Genomic DNA, 13401 nt, shown 5'->3' on the forward strand with positions numbered 1-13401 from the left:
TGTTGCAAAAGACTAACTACTCACTTAATGGAACTGAGTGGAATGACATGGGCCATGGCAAAACCCACTTGCTTTTTTTTTCCTTGCTAGATTGTGATCCTTGTTCTTCTTCTTTTTTGTTCTCTTTTTCTTTTCTTTTCTTTTTTTGTTGTTGTTGTTGTTGTTGTTGAAATGAAAAAAAGTACAAGTCAGGTTGGTGTAGCTCCTCTCCCTTGGTCACCATTAATCCCATCTCATCACTCATCATGCAATCTCTTGTTGACACTTGATGCTGGTTTGTAACCCAGGAGAACATGATGAGATGATTAAACAAACACATCTTAGCTTTCAGGCCAGTTATTTATGTTGATATGTTTCATCTTTAAGCTAAACTTTATCTCAATTTGCACAAAGAGTGGGGGAGCATTGCCTTTTGTTGGAGCTCTGATGAGTGTCTCATGGCCACTAATTGCATCTGATGTGGCCCCTTTTATCACTTCATCCATCTCCACCAGTCCTCCTCCCCTTCAGTGGGAAGAGATGTGGACATTGCTGTTAAACAAACAAACAAACAAACAAATCACAAGAGAGCTAAATCAAATCTATTATCTCTATCTAAAAGTAAATAATATATAGAGAAAGTTGGTTTTACTTAAAACATACTCAGGCATTTGGAACATGAGTAGGATGAAGTGGTGATGGAGTAGTTCTAAGATTCCATGGAGATGTGAAGAGCATGAGGCACTTGAATTAGTGGAAGAAGATGGAGACTATCTTATCTCTTCCCTTGAAGGTGTTGCTCTCATCATTTTTGTCTTGACTTTGAGCTGAGTTGTTTGTGCTCAATCAGTCCTTCCACTTCCACAAGAACATCTCAATAGGACTCTTTCCCTTTCCTATGATCACAATCTTCTCCTCTTGGTCATGATTCAACTATTATTGCATTGTAATGGTCTTGTCTGAGGTAATCTGATTCGACACCTCATCTTTGGATGTGTAGTTTTTTGCAGAGACACGTTTGGTTAATATTGCTTTTGGTACCATGTTTGAACAGTCTTAGTCCCCTCCTCTTAAGTGAGAGCTCCTGCACACTCCTGCTCAGTGTTGTGGCCACTGGCCATCCTGAAAAATTCCCTGTTATATAACAAATATAAATAAAAAAATATATATCTTTTTAAGAGTGGTTACCTTCATGTCTGATTCACCAAACTTGCCAATGAGGGCCTTCAGTTCAAGTAGCATGCTTACATAATTTTCTCGTCAGCCAAGTATGTTTGTGTCTGAGTGCGTGCTTGCAACCTGTTGAGCGTTTAAACAGCTAGTCATTACACAGGGTAGTATGTCTTATTTTCCGGATGCTCACTAGTAATTGAAAAGAGTAAAGCAAACAATTCAATAACTTTTCCAAAAAAACAATAGATGAAGCTAGTTTGAATTTGCAAAGAAATGAAAGCATTGAAAAACCAAGGGTGGGGCAGAAATCTACACCACCAGAATTCAACAAGTTGCGATGGTTTATAATAGTGAGATAATAATCCATATAATAACAAGACTGCAAAGAAGCAAGTGGAAAAATAAAATGGAAGATATCATTAACTGTTGAGGGATGACATGAGTGGTATGAAGTCAACAGCACACTATCACTAAAAACAAAACCTAACCAGTTTCGATGAACCATATCATAAGCATGTCATTGTTCATATTGCATTTCCTGTCAGGATAAACCAGACAACCCATATAAATCCTCTAGTCATACATTGAATAGACAAACAAATCAGAGTGAGAACTGAGAAGAGACTCAAAAAAATTGCGTAACAGATATTCAACACTGCTGCAGGCAAGATATTCAAGAGGCATTATCATTGCATCATAAGAAAAGAGAGAACATGAAAGGGATATGCAAGATAGATCTGAACAAAAGATCTCTCAAGTGCACAAACGATATACATGTGGTAAAGCCCAATATAATGGAAAGGAAGCAAAGGCAGCAATGACTATAGTTGTCAATTTAGTTGCTTTGATGAAACCAGCATCCTTTCAAACCAAAAAAGGAATGGCACAATATACAACTTTTATGCAAAAATCCTGGCTTTATCAACATCCATATCCCCCTTGTGGCAATTCTCATCTACACCGCCAGCTTTTGGAGGAAAAGAAAATTGTCAGGAAAATCATGAAAATTAAATTGTGCTCATCTAACTATCACAATTTTACAGAAACTACAGCTTGATCAGAATAGAAGCTCTCATTAAAGATATATATATATATATATATATTTTTTTTCTGAAAGAAATATAGATAAATATGATGTAATTGCTGGAATAGGGGTATTCTGCATTTTAATTCCATAATAAAACAAGTAGAAGAAAGACCCTAAAAGGATATATGAGCATTTTGTTAAGTCATCTAAAAAAATGAACCCAACAATATCCAATTTAACAAACACTAATTTGACTGTATCTACTTTTTTTATGTTTTGAATAATATCATCAATGTTAAATTGGACATCGGTTGATGATATCTTTCTTTGCAGCCATAACCTCAGCAAAAGCCATTTGCAGTGCTTCCTTTGCAACATTATAAATTTCTCCAGATGTTGACCCCTCCCTTGCATATTTCATGGCATCACGACAAAGCTCATTGTATCTCACAGATTCGTCTAATACAAAACCACTCTTGGCATCTCTTGTCCAGCGTTTCAAGATATAATATTCTGGAAGAACACGCACATCAACGGTTAAGAAGACTCTCAATATATGCCTACATAAAATGCCAGATGTCTCAAACTTGCAACAACTGCAACTTGTTCGCTTTTCAGAGAAATCATAGCTGACAGTGCATGGTGCATGCGCATCTTCATCTCTTGTAACTCTATATTTGCTAACCATAGCATCCTCAATTTTATCAACATAGTAACCCAAAGATTCAACAAATTCCTCCTGAAATATATCAAATATTGTCCTTGTGTAGATTTCCGCAACTTGTTTTAACATGTTTGATGGGGTCTTCAGGAGTGGTCTTGTATATTGTGTAGCCAGATCTTCTAAAGCTTCCCTTTCATACCAACCTGCCATTGCTTGTTCAAACAGAGAGATAAAGACAAGTAAGTTTGTCTTTGAATTAAAGTATTTCTCAAAGAACTTGTTCAAGCTTTCTGGCCTGTGAACAACTGAGATTTCAGCCGTAAAAGTATCCTTAAGGTACACCGGCACCCATTTTTGCCGCAGGCTATATAAGAACTGCAACCATGAGTTCTCTCCCATGTCATACTTATCAAGGATAGACTTCCAACTTGCTTCAAATATTTCAACTGTTTCAGAATTATCGACACATTTTTCGAATTCTTCTTCAAAGGTGGCATGCACTGCATATAGGTTGGAGAGCTTTTCCTTGCATTTATTTAGAATATGCCTCTTGCAAATGCAGTGACGGGTCTCAGGGAACATCTTTGCAATGGCTGCTCCTATAGCCTCCTGTTGGTCAGTAATAAGTGAAACTGGAGGTCTCCCCCCACACATAGCCAGAAGCCAGTTCTCAAACAGCCAAACATATGATGCCTCAGTCTCATCAGTCATCAAGGCACATCCAAAAATGACAGACTGCAGATGATGGTTTACACCAGTGAACATGGCAAACGGTATCATGTTTTTGTTCCTTCTGTATGACATGTCAAGGGTAACAACGTCGCCAAAACAATAATAAGCCATTTTAGCTTTTGCATCCGCCCAGAATATATTCAAAAGGCAGTTATTTTTGTCCAGTTGAAATGCATAAGAGAATGTCGGGTTTTCACTTTGCATCCTCTTGAAATACTCCAAAAGACCCTGAGACTCTTCTACTCCGAAAGCATATTGGCGCACCTCTTTTGTATCAGTCCTGAGGTCTTGATCATTTGGAGGTGGATTACTAAATCCGGTGACTGGTTCAACAAGCTGGGGCTTTAAATTAGCTGGGGTAGCTGACTTATCACGATTAACAGTTCCACTTTTTGCAAGAACAACCACTTCACTCTGAGATTGGATGTAATGGACTTTGCTTGGAGCAACAGCCAGATCATGAGTATGCTCTGTGACAAGCTTAGAAACAACCCATTTGTCATAGTCCTTTTTAATTACTTCAAACATTGCTTTGCAACCCTCTCTTGTGGGTGTTCGAGATCTCTTTTTCTTGTTCTCATCATAACTTTCCTCAAATGGAGTAAAACCCTCCTTTGTACATACAAACCGCCGCATAACAAAAGAATCATCACGCGTAGAACGGCGAGAGAGCCTAATACGGACATCAAAACCAACACGACTGGCATATGCATAATAGAATGTCTGAGCTGCTTCATGTGAATGAAACTCCATGCCAAGAAATGGTTCGATGCCGGCATATTCCTCAGGTGCAATATACCGCACCCTACTCGGAGCCTCCACCAGATGGTTATGGTCTTTAACAAGCTTAGAGACAACCCACCTGCCATAATACTTTTGAATCACCTCAATCATCGCATTACAACCTTCCCTTATGGTTGCCCGCTTTCTCTTCTTCTTGCCATCATCAAAGTTTCCTTTTTTCATATGGAAGCCCTCTTTGGAACACACAAAACGTCGCATAATGATAGATTCATCATTCCTAGACCGACGAGACTTACTGATACGCACTGAAAACCCCACACGACTGGCATATGCCATATAGAAGGACTTGGCCGACTCCTCCGATTCAAACTCCATGCCTACAAATGGTTCAGGATTTTCAGCATTCTGCTGATGGGGCACAAAAAGGCCACCTTCTTCTGCCAAATGACTGCTAACCTCCAACCCCATATGCTGCTCCATGTTGTCATCATTAAGGTCCACATTGTTATCTCTCGTTGATCCTTCATCTTCACTCGACGAACTCTCCATGGATTACAACTTCTACTCCAAAATTACCACTTTTCAACTCTCCTGCAATAATCCAGTCATAAAAACCATTAACAATTCAAAACCACATCTTTTTCATCCAAAACCAATTCAACCATCAAATTTTCACACATACCCAAAACAACAACAACAATAACAACAAAAGAACACAAACACACAATTCATAGATAAACAAAATGAAATCGAGCAAAAACTCCAACTTTTCAACCAACCACTTTAAATTACACAAAGAAAAATCGAAATTGAGAAGCCAGGGACAATAAATGCTACCTTTCAGCTTCGTTTCTGAATTCAAAGAAGAAGAAAGGGCTATATCTCTCACGATCTCTTCTCGAGAAGGCGTTGGTCCGGCCTAAGCTATGGTGGATCGGAGGAACACCGGAATCGATCGCGCGTTTGGGAATTGATATCAGCTACCTCGCGGCTGAGCCCTAGCTTAACTGGGACTCCTCCATCCATCTCTCATCTTCGGATGGGGATATCAAATCTCAGCCGTCCATTATCTTGGCTCGCATCCAATTCGTTCGTTTTCATTCGGGTTCGGTGAGGTTCGTTGTATTCCACTGGACCTGGCTCGAACCAAACCACATCATTGCTTCTCTGATTTAATTAATTTAGACTTAATTGTTGTACAAGTTTTCCTGTAATTGTGTATTTTTTGTCCTTTCTAGTCCTTGCAATATTTTTAGGTACAATTAAGTCTTTTATATTTAATCGAAGCGACCCAATTCCCCTAAATATGAAGACTTAATTATACCTAAAAATATTAAAATGATTAAAAAGGCAGAAAATACACAATTATAGGGACATATATGATAATTAAACTATTAATTTATAACCAATTAAAAACGTTTGTTGTGATATATTTTACTCTTATATTTTTTTTTATAAAAAAATCAATATATTATGATTTTAAGTAAGTGTTGTTTTTTTAATGCACATGTTAAATTTGGAAATAATTATTGTTCTTGCATCCACATTAGACCATTTTCTAATTTAAATGATTAAAATGATAAAAATAATAATTTCTTTTCCTAAAAACAGTTTCTAGTGACCAAAGAAAGTTTGTTATTTTAAATTAAAATTTTAACTCATAATTTCTATTATTTTGGATATATAAGTGAAATAGTAATATATGCACTAACATGCTCACAAACGTGTATCCAACAACAAAATAAAAAGGCCGTTTATAACACAAATGAGAACAACATATATAACACAAAACAATACCAAATGATTGAGTTACAACATTAATATTTATATTATTTAATATTTAAATATCTAATAAATATCACAAAATTTTTATTATATTTTGTTAAAATTTAAATTTAACCATTTTTTTTTAAACAAAGATGATTTAATCTTTCACAAATAAGTGAAAAAAAACAAAATTATGTTGTGCGTTATATTTCAAATTCCCGCATATCAAATGTAAGAGACTGTTTGTGTTTCTAATTAATAAGCCAATCCTTGAAGCAGCTGTGTGAACCATTCCAGCAAAGCTATTTGAAGGAAGACCTGTAATGAAAACTCATATGCTCCGCTGCGTTTCTTTGATTAAAAAAAAAATAGTATACATGGTTCTATGATATGAGATTAACTCAAATTCAACGCAAGATAAACATAATCTATCTCAAGCGCACAATGTAGAATGAACAATAATACATGGTGGCACAAAGGTTAGAGATTCAGGCAAGGTGTAAAAATTAAAATTTCACACCTGAGAAATTGAGGTAAAATGAACTAATTCAGCTACCAAGGTGGATGATCTTCTTCCCTGCTTTTCGGTGGCTCCGGCTTCCACCCAGGTTTCTCGTCCCAGAACATGTCATAATATATGTGACCCGGGTCACGGGACAGCACACAACACCATATTCCGACGTATCTCTTCACGCGATTTCTAAACTTCTCCTCTTTTTCCTGATCATAGTTCATGAATGCAGTTCAGAGAGATTAGGGGGGCAAGATGTTTTATAACATACAAATGCACGCAAGGAAGAGAGAGATTGCCTTGTCGGTAAATCCCGCAAAAGCATCCTCCATTGATGAAAATTGTATGACTTTGACATCCTTGTATGAGGAGAACACTTGTAGTAACTGCAACATAAAGACCAATGAAGAGCTGAGTTATTCTATGTTTGCATTTTGCGATCAATTTAGACCTTAAGGAGAAAGTCCAGGAAAAGGCCAAGAGCCAAACAAAACCATTAACCACTAAATTACTCAGAGAACTGCTAATAGAAACACAAAGGTAACCAATATAATACAGTAAAAATATAGCTAAAAAACATATAAAAGATCAAATAAAATCAGGAATGGATGATTATGAACAACAATGTACCTTTTCTTGCTTGCTTTGTTTAGGAAAAGTAATTACACCAGGTTGAGTGGTTTCATTGTCCATGTTGCATTTTACTGATTGTCCATCACACAGTTGAACTTCAAGCACCGACTCCTTAACCTGAAAATCTTAATATATTTGTTTATTATATAATTAAAGTGAAAAACAACGTTTAAGGATCAAGAAGGACTGTATAACGTCACCTGGCTGGACACTAATGGGTTATTAAAAAAGGAGTACTCTCTAAAATCAATTTCTGGGCCAAATTCATCTTCAGGAAGTTCCTTCAGCATGACATGTACCTGCATAGTTGCAAGTCTTCAAGTCATGACAAAAGATGAGACAGCAAACTTAAGCAGCAGCAAAAGTAATAAAATTGATATGCTACAGATGTTTGGAAAATTTACAATTAGGTTTTTTTCATCAGGAATGTATAGCACTTATACTTCACCCTCTCAAGATACGTTTTAAACATATCAATTGATGAAATTTATTACCTCTGTCTGCATTACCCAATTATAAATTCAAAGTTGCATTACAGTTAAATAAAAAAGAGACATGAGTCGATATAAAAGGATTTGGTTCATAGAATCAATGACAAGCAGGCAAAGAGAGATTAAAAAAAAACACAAAAAAAAAAACAACCAAAACTTTGTGTTTTTTTAAAAAAGAACTATATATATAGGCAATTTTTTATAAACAGTGAAATTCAAGTGCTTGTGTAAAGTCAAATTTTGCAGTAAAATTTGATAAATTATAATAACACCATATGATCAACAGTGAGCATACTTCAAAAACATGGTCCATAGGGCAGAGGAAAGGCTGCCTAGTTATCGTCCCTTCCATAATTCCAGGATGTCCAAACCACATTCTATCAAACCTGCACCATATTGGAGGCATTACCTAAAATAAATGAAGAACGTTTGGTTATGAGCATTGATAATCACAAAAGATAAGATATCTGAAAATAAAAGATTTGAATGATCCACATACAAAAGAAAAAAAATAAAAAATCCTTTGTGCTACACAGTAATTCTTAGAAATTGTATAACACCTAATAAGCAGTATGTCTTTTGTATTATAAGAAATGTGCAGGTGAGCGGGTGGGTGTGTGAGTGTGAATCATGATTCCCAGTTTAGCTTCTTCTGAATAAGAAAGCAGTCAACGTCTCACTCACCAGCGTCCGGTTCAACAGCGAAGCAATAGCAAGTGCAGTCCTTATATTCTTCAACTGGAAGGTTTATAACAAGAGAGTAACTAGGTTATGATGACTAAAATCAATTAGTGAGACAGGATAATATAGGAATAAAACCAAATTCAATCATTGTTTACCTGGTAGTTGACTAAAGAAAAGTGAGATTCGAGTGTATGTGCACCATCCAGCAACAAGCTCTTGGGAATTCTTGGCTTGAATGACAGGAACCCCCTGCAAAATAAATTAAATAAGGAAGAAGGCAACATTGCAAGCAAGGAATCTGTAAATAATAAACAGAGAGGGAACAATAATTAAACTCATAAAGGAACCTACGACTCCAGCATTTACAGATATGGCAAGGTAATTTTTACATGTGCAGGGAGAACCTGCATAATGGTAAGCTTAATAGTAGTACATGCATTAAAGCCTCTAGCTCTAGCTCTTGCTCTTGTTCTTGCTCTGTATATTCTATCCAACTCTATTACTAACCAGAATATCTATAAATCTCGTGTTCCAAAAGGACACTCTTTGACCTTGTGCATAGCAATATATTCTGTCGATCCAGTCATTTGCGATTACCAGTCATTTTAAAAAAGCAAAAGCTTATAGAAGAATCTGCACATGCCCTCAATTATCCTCAAGAAAAAAAAATTTTGTTCTACACTTCCAATAAATAATCAGAGTGTGACACAATACTATAGATATTTTGATAAGATGTGGCTTAAAAAGATGTCAGGTTTGTACAACACCATATCATACCCATCAAAAATAAAATCCAAATACCTGGTGAATCATAATATTCTGGTGGATCATAAAAAGCCATGGCTTCTCGTAATCTATGTCGTTTTCCCTCAGTACCAGCATATTGAAAGGTGGTATGCACTGCATATGGCTCCAGACTAAGTTGTGCATACATGGCCTTCAAATTTCACATACAATTAAAGACACATGAGAACCAATCAAAAACTATCCAGAGATGGATAAAAATATCAAGGGTTAATCACAGTGCAGAGATAAATAAAGTATTGAATTAAATAAGTGCAAAGAAAGCCAGAAGAAGCACTACCTGGACAAAATATGTGTGACCACTGCAGAATATACTTGCCGGCAAAATGCCCAGTTTGAGTCTCCCATCATAAGCATATACAAGTCCTTTTCCCCCTTCAACAGATGGGCCTAAAACTCTATGCACAAGTTCATTAAAGACATGTTGGTCCCATATTTTTTCATCAGCTAAGAGCACCTCCTTCCACTCTTTAGCCAGTTTTTTAGAAGTTTCAGTGGGGCGCCAATGAAAAATCCCAATATTGTAAGCACCACTGACTGCCAGATTTGCAGGAATAGGACTAAATAAGCTGTTGATATTATTGTTTCAAAACTGAGAGAACACATTGAAAAGAACACCATCGTGATCAAACAACTTTTATTGATCATGTGTTTAGATTCTTTAGAATGCCTCAAAAAGTCATGCTTGTTGTAAACAAAGAACACGGAGAACAAAAATATCATCATGGGCAATAACATGGGAAAAAAACAGAGAAAGAATTTGTGCACATTTGTGATATTACAGACCCAGTATCCACGAAATTGTCAGCATTCCTACTAGATTATATGGTTATTTGAATAATTAATCTTCAACTGGTTGTTCTTAGCTTAGGCATATAGTTTAATTTTCTAAATAAGACAAATATGCACCATCATGTCTCCAGGAAAACTAAGATGTCAAGAGCTTGAAAACCTGCACCACATACCTCCTCTGAACAATATTAAAAAAAGGATAGAAATGCATCATGAGTTGCATCAGACCCATATCACATATCTATTAGATGATACCAATATATCCCACAACTACACTGAGATGCAAATCTAGCAATGATCTGATATAAGCAAACTAAGAAACAGACTTAAAGGTACTCGTGTGTGCTGTCTGCCCATAGGATTCTTTTACAATAGATGCCATCATTCATAGGTATAAACTTTGGATCTTCCGATTACCACGAATTATAGAGGAGAAAAATTTTTAATTTAAATATTTACCCTTTAAATCATGATAATCTTGCCAAAACAAAAGCTGAGTTAATAGCTTAAAGCTTAGAAACAAGCAGCATTTCAAAAACAAAATAAGACCCAGCAGAACCTTACCTTGCTGCCACAAATCTAAACTGTCATCGGTAACTGTTGGTACCACTTGATCACTTGATGTCAGAACATCTGCTTCAGGAAAACGAGCAAGATAGGGAAGTGGATTCTGTTTTAAAGCCAAAATTCACTATTAAAAAACTGATTGATTGCTATTACCAAAAAGATAATATCCATTGTCTATGGGGAGCTCACACCATTGAGTGAAAGTATATTTTATCGCATTAAATGCTAGATGATCAGATCAATAACAAGGCTTCCTAAGTAAAACCAAAGACGAGGGTATTGGTACACTGCAAATAACCAGAAATAAATATGTCTAAGTTCAAGTCCCTGCAGGCGTCATCTACAGCTAGCTGTCACAAGCTTGAATGGTTTCCTTGAAAAAATAAGAAATTTTGCACGAGCTTAATAGCCTAGGCTTTACACAGTGAAATAGGGCCCCCAATATGTCAGCAACTATCCTATGGAAAAGTACCTGATACAGGAAACAACTCAACTTTTTTTTCCTTGAAATCTAATATGTACTCAATGATTAGGTATCAGATACCTAAAGTAAGCATAATCTTTGATTAGTCAGAATGCATAGACATTAACACCTTAAATGTTCTCTTTTCTGAGAATTTTCTTTTGAAGTTCTTGATTTTCTTTGTTTTCCCCCATGTAGAGGACAAGCATTCTCCTCCACCACAAGATAAATGTTGTACCATGAACTTCAACAAACCTTTGTTTTGATAGTATACATATCAAGTGATACCTTGCCAAAAGATTAGCTATGTGAACAAGTGAGGCCTACCTTTAGCCAAACCATGTCTGTATCGCACATAAGCAGCTCATAGCCAAAGGGAAGCAGGGCATTTATCAGAAGAACTTTTTCTCTCCCCATCTTATGAAATGTAGGTGATCCCCAGCCAACATCCATTGTATTCATATTACTGCCCATGTCAAAGACAGGAACTCCTTTCCAATAAAGGGCCTCCAAAAGTTTGGAGTCCATTGCTCCTGTTTTTGGATTAGTGCCATTTTTAGTTGAACCAAAAGGTCTAGTATCTAAGATAAATCATAGGAGGAACATTTTACAGGGAGGAAAGCACACTTCCAAAAAGGATAAGAAATTACCAACAAGAAGGTTAAAGACATTGAGTTCTGTCAAGTGTCTAACCCAGTTTAAGATAAAGTCCATGAATGCAAAGTTCCCAAAAGTAATGATGATGACATTATCTTTTGCACGGTACTCAACCATCTCCTTTGTTAGCTGAAAGACCTTTGGATCTGGCATCTTCTTGTCAACCGGAACTTCCCATATAGCTTTTGTTAATATGTTTTGAGGTTTTTGTGCTGCATGAGAAGAATGATTTGTAGTGGTATGGGGAGTTGGTTCAGAGGCTGAACTTCCATTCTGGGATATCTCGCCAACTGCATCGAAGAACATCAACATTGGATATAAGTTTCACCCAGCCAAGCCATTTACGAATCAGACACTAGAGATATGATGGTAACTGATAAGAAAGATTAACAGAGAACACTCGTCGCAACATATGTTCAAATCACCAATTAATTTTCTCTTGATATAGGAACTTAAGGTACCAAGAAGGTTAATGAACTTTGAAGTACTACTCCGATGGGATCAGAAATATTACATAATAAACCCTCCATGTCGATAACCATAGAAACAACTGGATGGTAGTGGTGCCCAAAGGACACAACAAACAAAAGCATCTAAAATTTTATCACGATTATCAAGTCAAAATTAAAATTTTAACACATGGATGAGCAATATCTTAACTATCATATCCTAAGCATGTTCTATCCATCGATCTATCAATCAATCAGATAAACAAGAGTTACTATTCACCAAATCAAAACCAATCCTGATCTCCCCCACGCATTCGTGCTTCAATTATTAAACGACAGTCATAATGCACTTATTTAACAAGCAATTGCCCATCAAAGTCTATGAAACAGCTTGCCATGGATCCCAAACACTACAAATCACTTCCACAAATCAATGACGAATGAATTCACACATCCAAGGGAGAACAAAACAAGAAAAACAAAATATAAAATCAAGTAATAAATCAGTAAAATTCACCATGGAGAAGAGAAGACGGAGGAGATGGGGAGTGTGTGTAGCCAGCGACAGGGAAGGAGAACTTCACGCCAGAGTTCAAGTTAGAGAAGATGACGATCGCGGAGAAGACGGCCCCCGCCAAAACGGCCACGTAGATGGACATCAATAGCGGCTTCCCGCCCGATCCCTCACGGGAGGCGCACCACCCCGCCATCCTCACCGAAACCCTAGCCTCTCCGATCCCTCACCCCCACGCTCTGCTCACCAAGGTCAGCGAAACCACAAGCGTGGACTTGGATTGCCGGACGAGGAGCACATGGAGCTGCGAAATGATACGAGATCGCCAACCAAACTCACTCGAGGACTATAAGACTTTTGGAATTTTTTATATGTTATCATTTCCATTTTTTTTATATAATAATTGTTTATTTTAATCTTAAACTAGTGTTTTTTTTTTAAGTATTTATTGAAATTTCTGCCCTCACTGTTTTTAAGTATTTAATCATTTCCATTTATATGTTGGTCCGTGAGGGCATTTCTGCCCTCACTGTTTTTGTTATGTTTCAGTTTGTTCTTTGCCTTTTGTACCACTTCTTGTGGATCTCTATGTATCTTTTATTCTGATTCTAATATATATGGTTTATCCACTTTTTCAATTTCATTAAACTTGATATATTAATTTAATGATTTAATGAGTAAATCTCAATCTCCATCCTAATCATTCTATTATTACTCCTTTTCATCGTATGTGTGCACTTCCAAAAGCTT

The 13401-nt window shown here is 36.5% G+C and overlaps 2 protein-coding genes across 5 annotated transcripts; both read right to left on the reverse strand.

Moving 5' to 3' along the window:
• Positions 1-148: 148 nt before the first annotated feature.
• On the reverse strand, positions 149-5330 carry LOC120258553 (protein FAR1-RELATED SEQUENCE 5-like). 3 transcript variants are annotated; one of them, XM_039266012.1, is made up of 5 exons: positions 5157-5330; positions 1927-4910; positions 1168-1278; positions 643-1101; positions 149-531 (listed from the first exon to the last, which is right to left on the reverse strand). In XM_039266012.1, exon 2 carries the CDS (start codon positions 4866-4868, stop codon positions 2475-2477), a length of 2394 nt encoding a protein of 797 aa, XP_039121946.1. In that variant the 5' UTR covers positions 4869-4910; positions 5157-5330; the 3' UTR covers positions 149-531; positions 643-1101; positions 1168-1278; positions 1927-2474. The 3 variants fall into 3 exon arrangements, with proteins under 3 accessions (XP_039121946.1, XP_039121945.1, XP_039121944.1); XM_039266011.1 differs by having other exon boundaries at positions 1641-4910; XM_039266010.1 differs by having other exon boundaries at positions 1168-4910.
• Positions 5331-6405: 1075 nt separating this feature from the next.
• LOC120259007 (arabinosyltransferase XEG113) lies at positions 6406-12991 on the reverse strand. Of its 2 annotated transcripts, XM_039266522.1 has the most exons (13): positions 12655-12991; positions 11682-11978; positions 11359-11564; positions 10566-10671; positions 9490-9746; positions 9207-9342; positions 8561-8655; positions 8406-8459; positions 8017-8130; positions 7431-7529; positions 7228-7347; positions 6897-6983; positions 6406-6806 (listed from the first exon to the last, which is right to left on the reverse strand). In XM_039266522.1, exons 1-13 carry the CDS (start codon positions 12845-12847, stop codon positions 6639-6641), a joined length of 1932 nt encoding a protein of 643 aa, XP_039122456.1. In that variant the 5' UTR covers positions 12848-12991; the 3' UTR covers positions 6406-6638. The 2 variants fall into 2 exon arrangements, with proteins under 2 accessions (XP_039122456.1, XP_039122458.1); XM_039266524.1 differs by lacking the exon at positions 12655-12991 and having other exon boundaries at positions 11725-11788.
• Positions 12992-13401: the final 410 nt, after the last annotated feature.

Source organism: Dioscorea cayenensis, chromosome 4 (genome assembly GCF_009730915.1).
Source record: "Dioscorea cayenensis subsp. rotundata cultivar TDr96_F1 chromosome 4, TDr96_F1_v2_PseudoChromosome.rev07_lg8_w22 25.fasta, whole genome shotgun sequence".
Taxonomy (NCBI): Eukaryota; Viridiplantae; Streptophyta; class Magnoliopsida; order Dioscoreales; family Dioscoreaceae; genus Dioscorea; species Dioscorea cayenensis.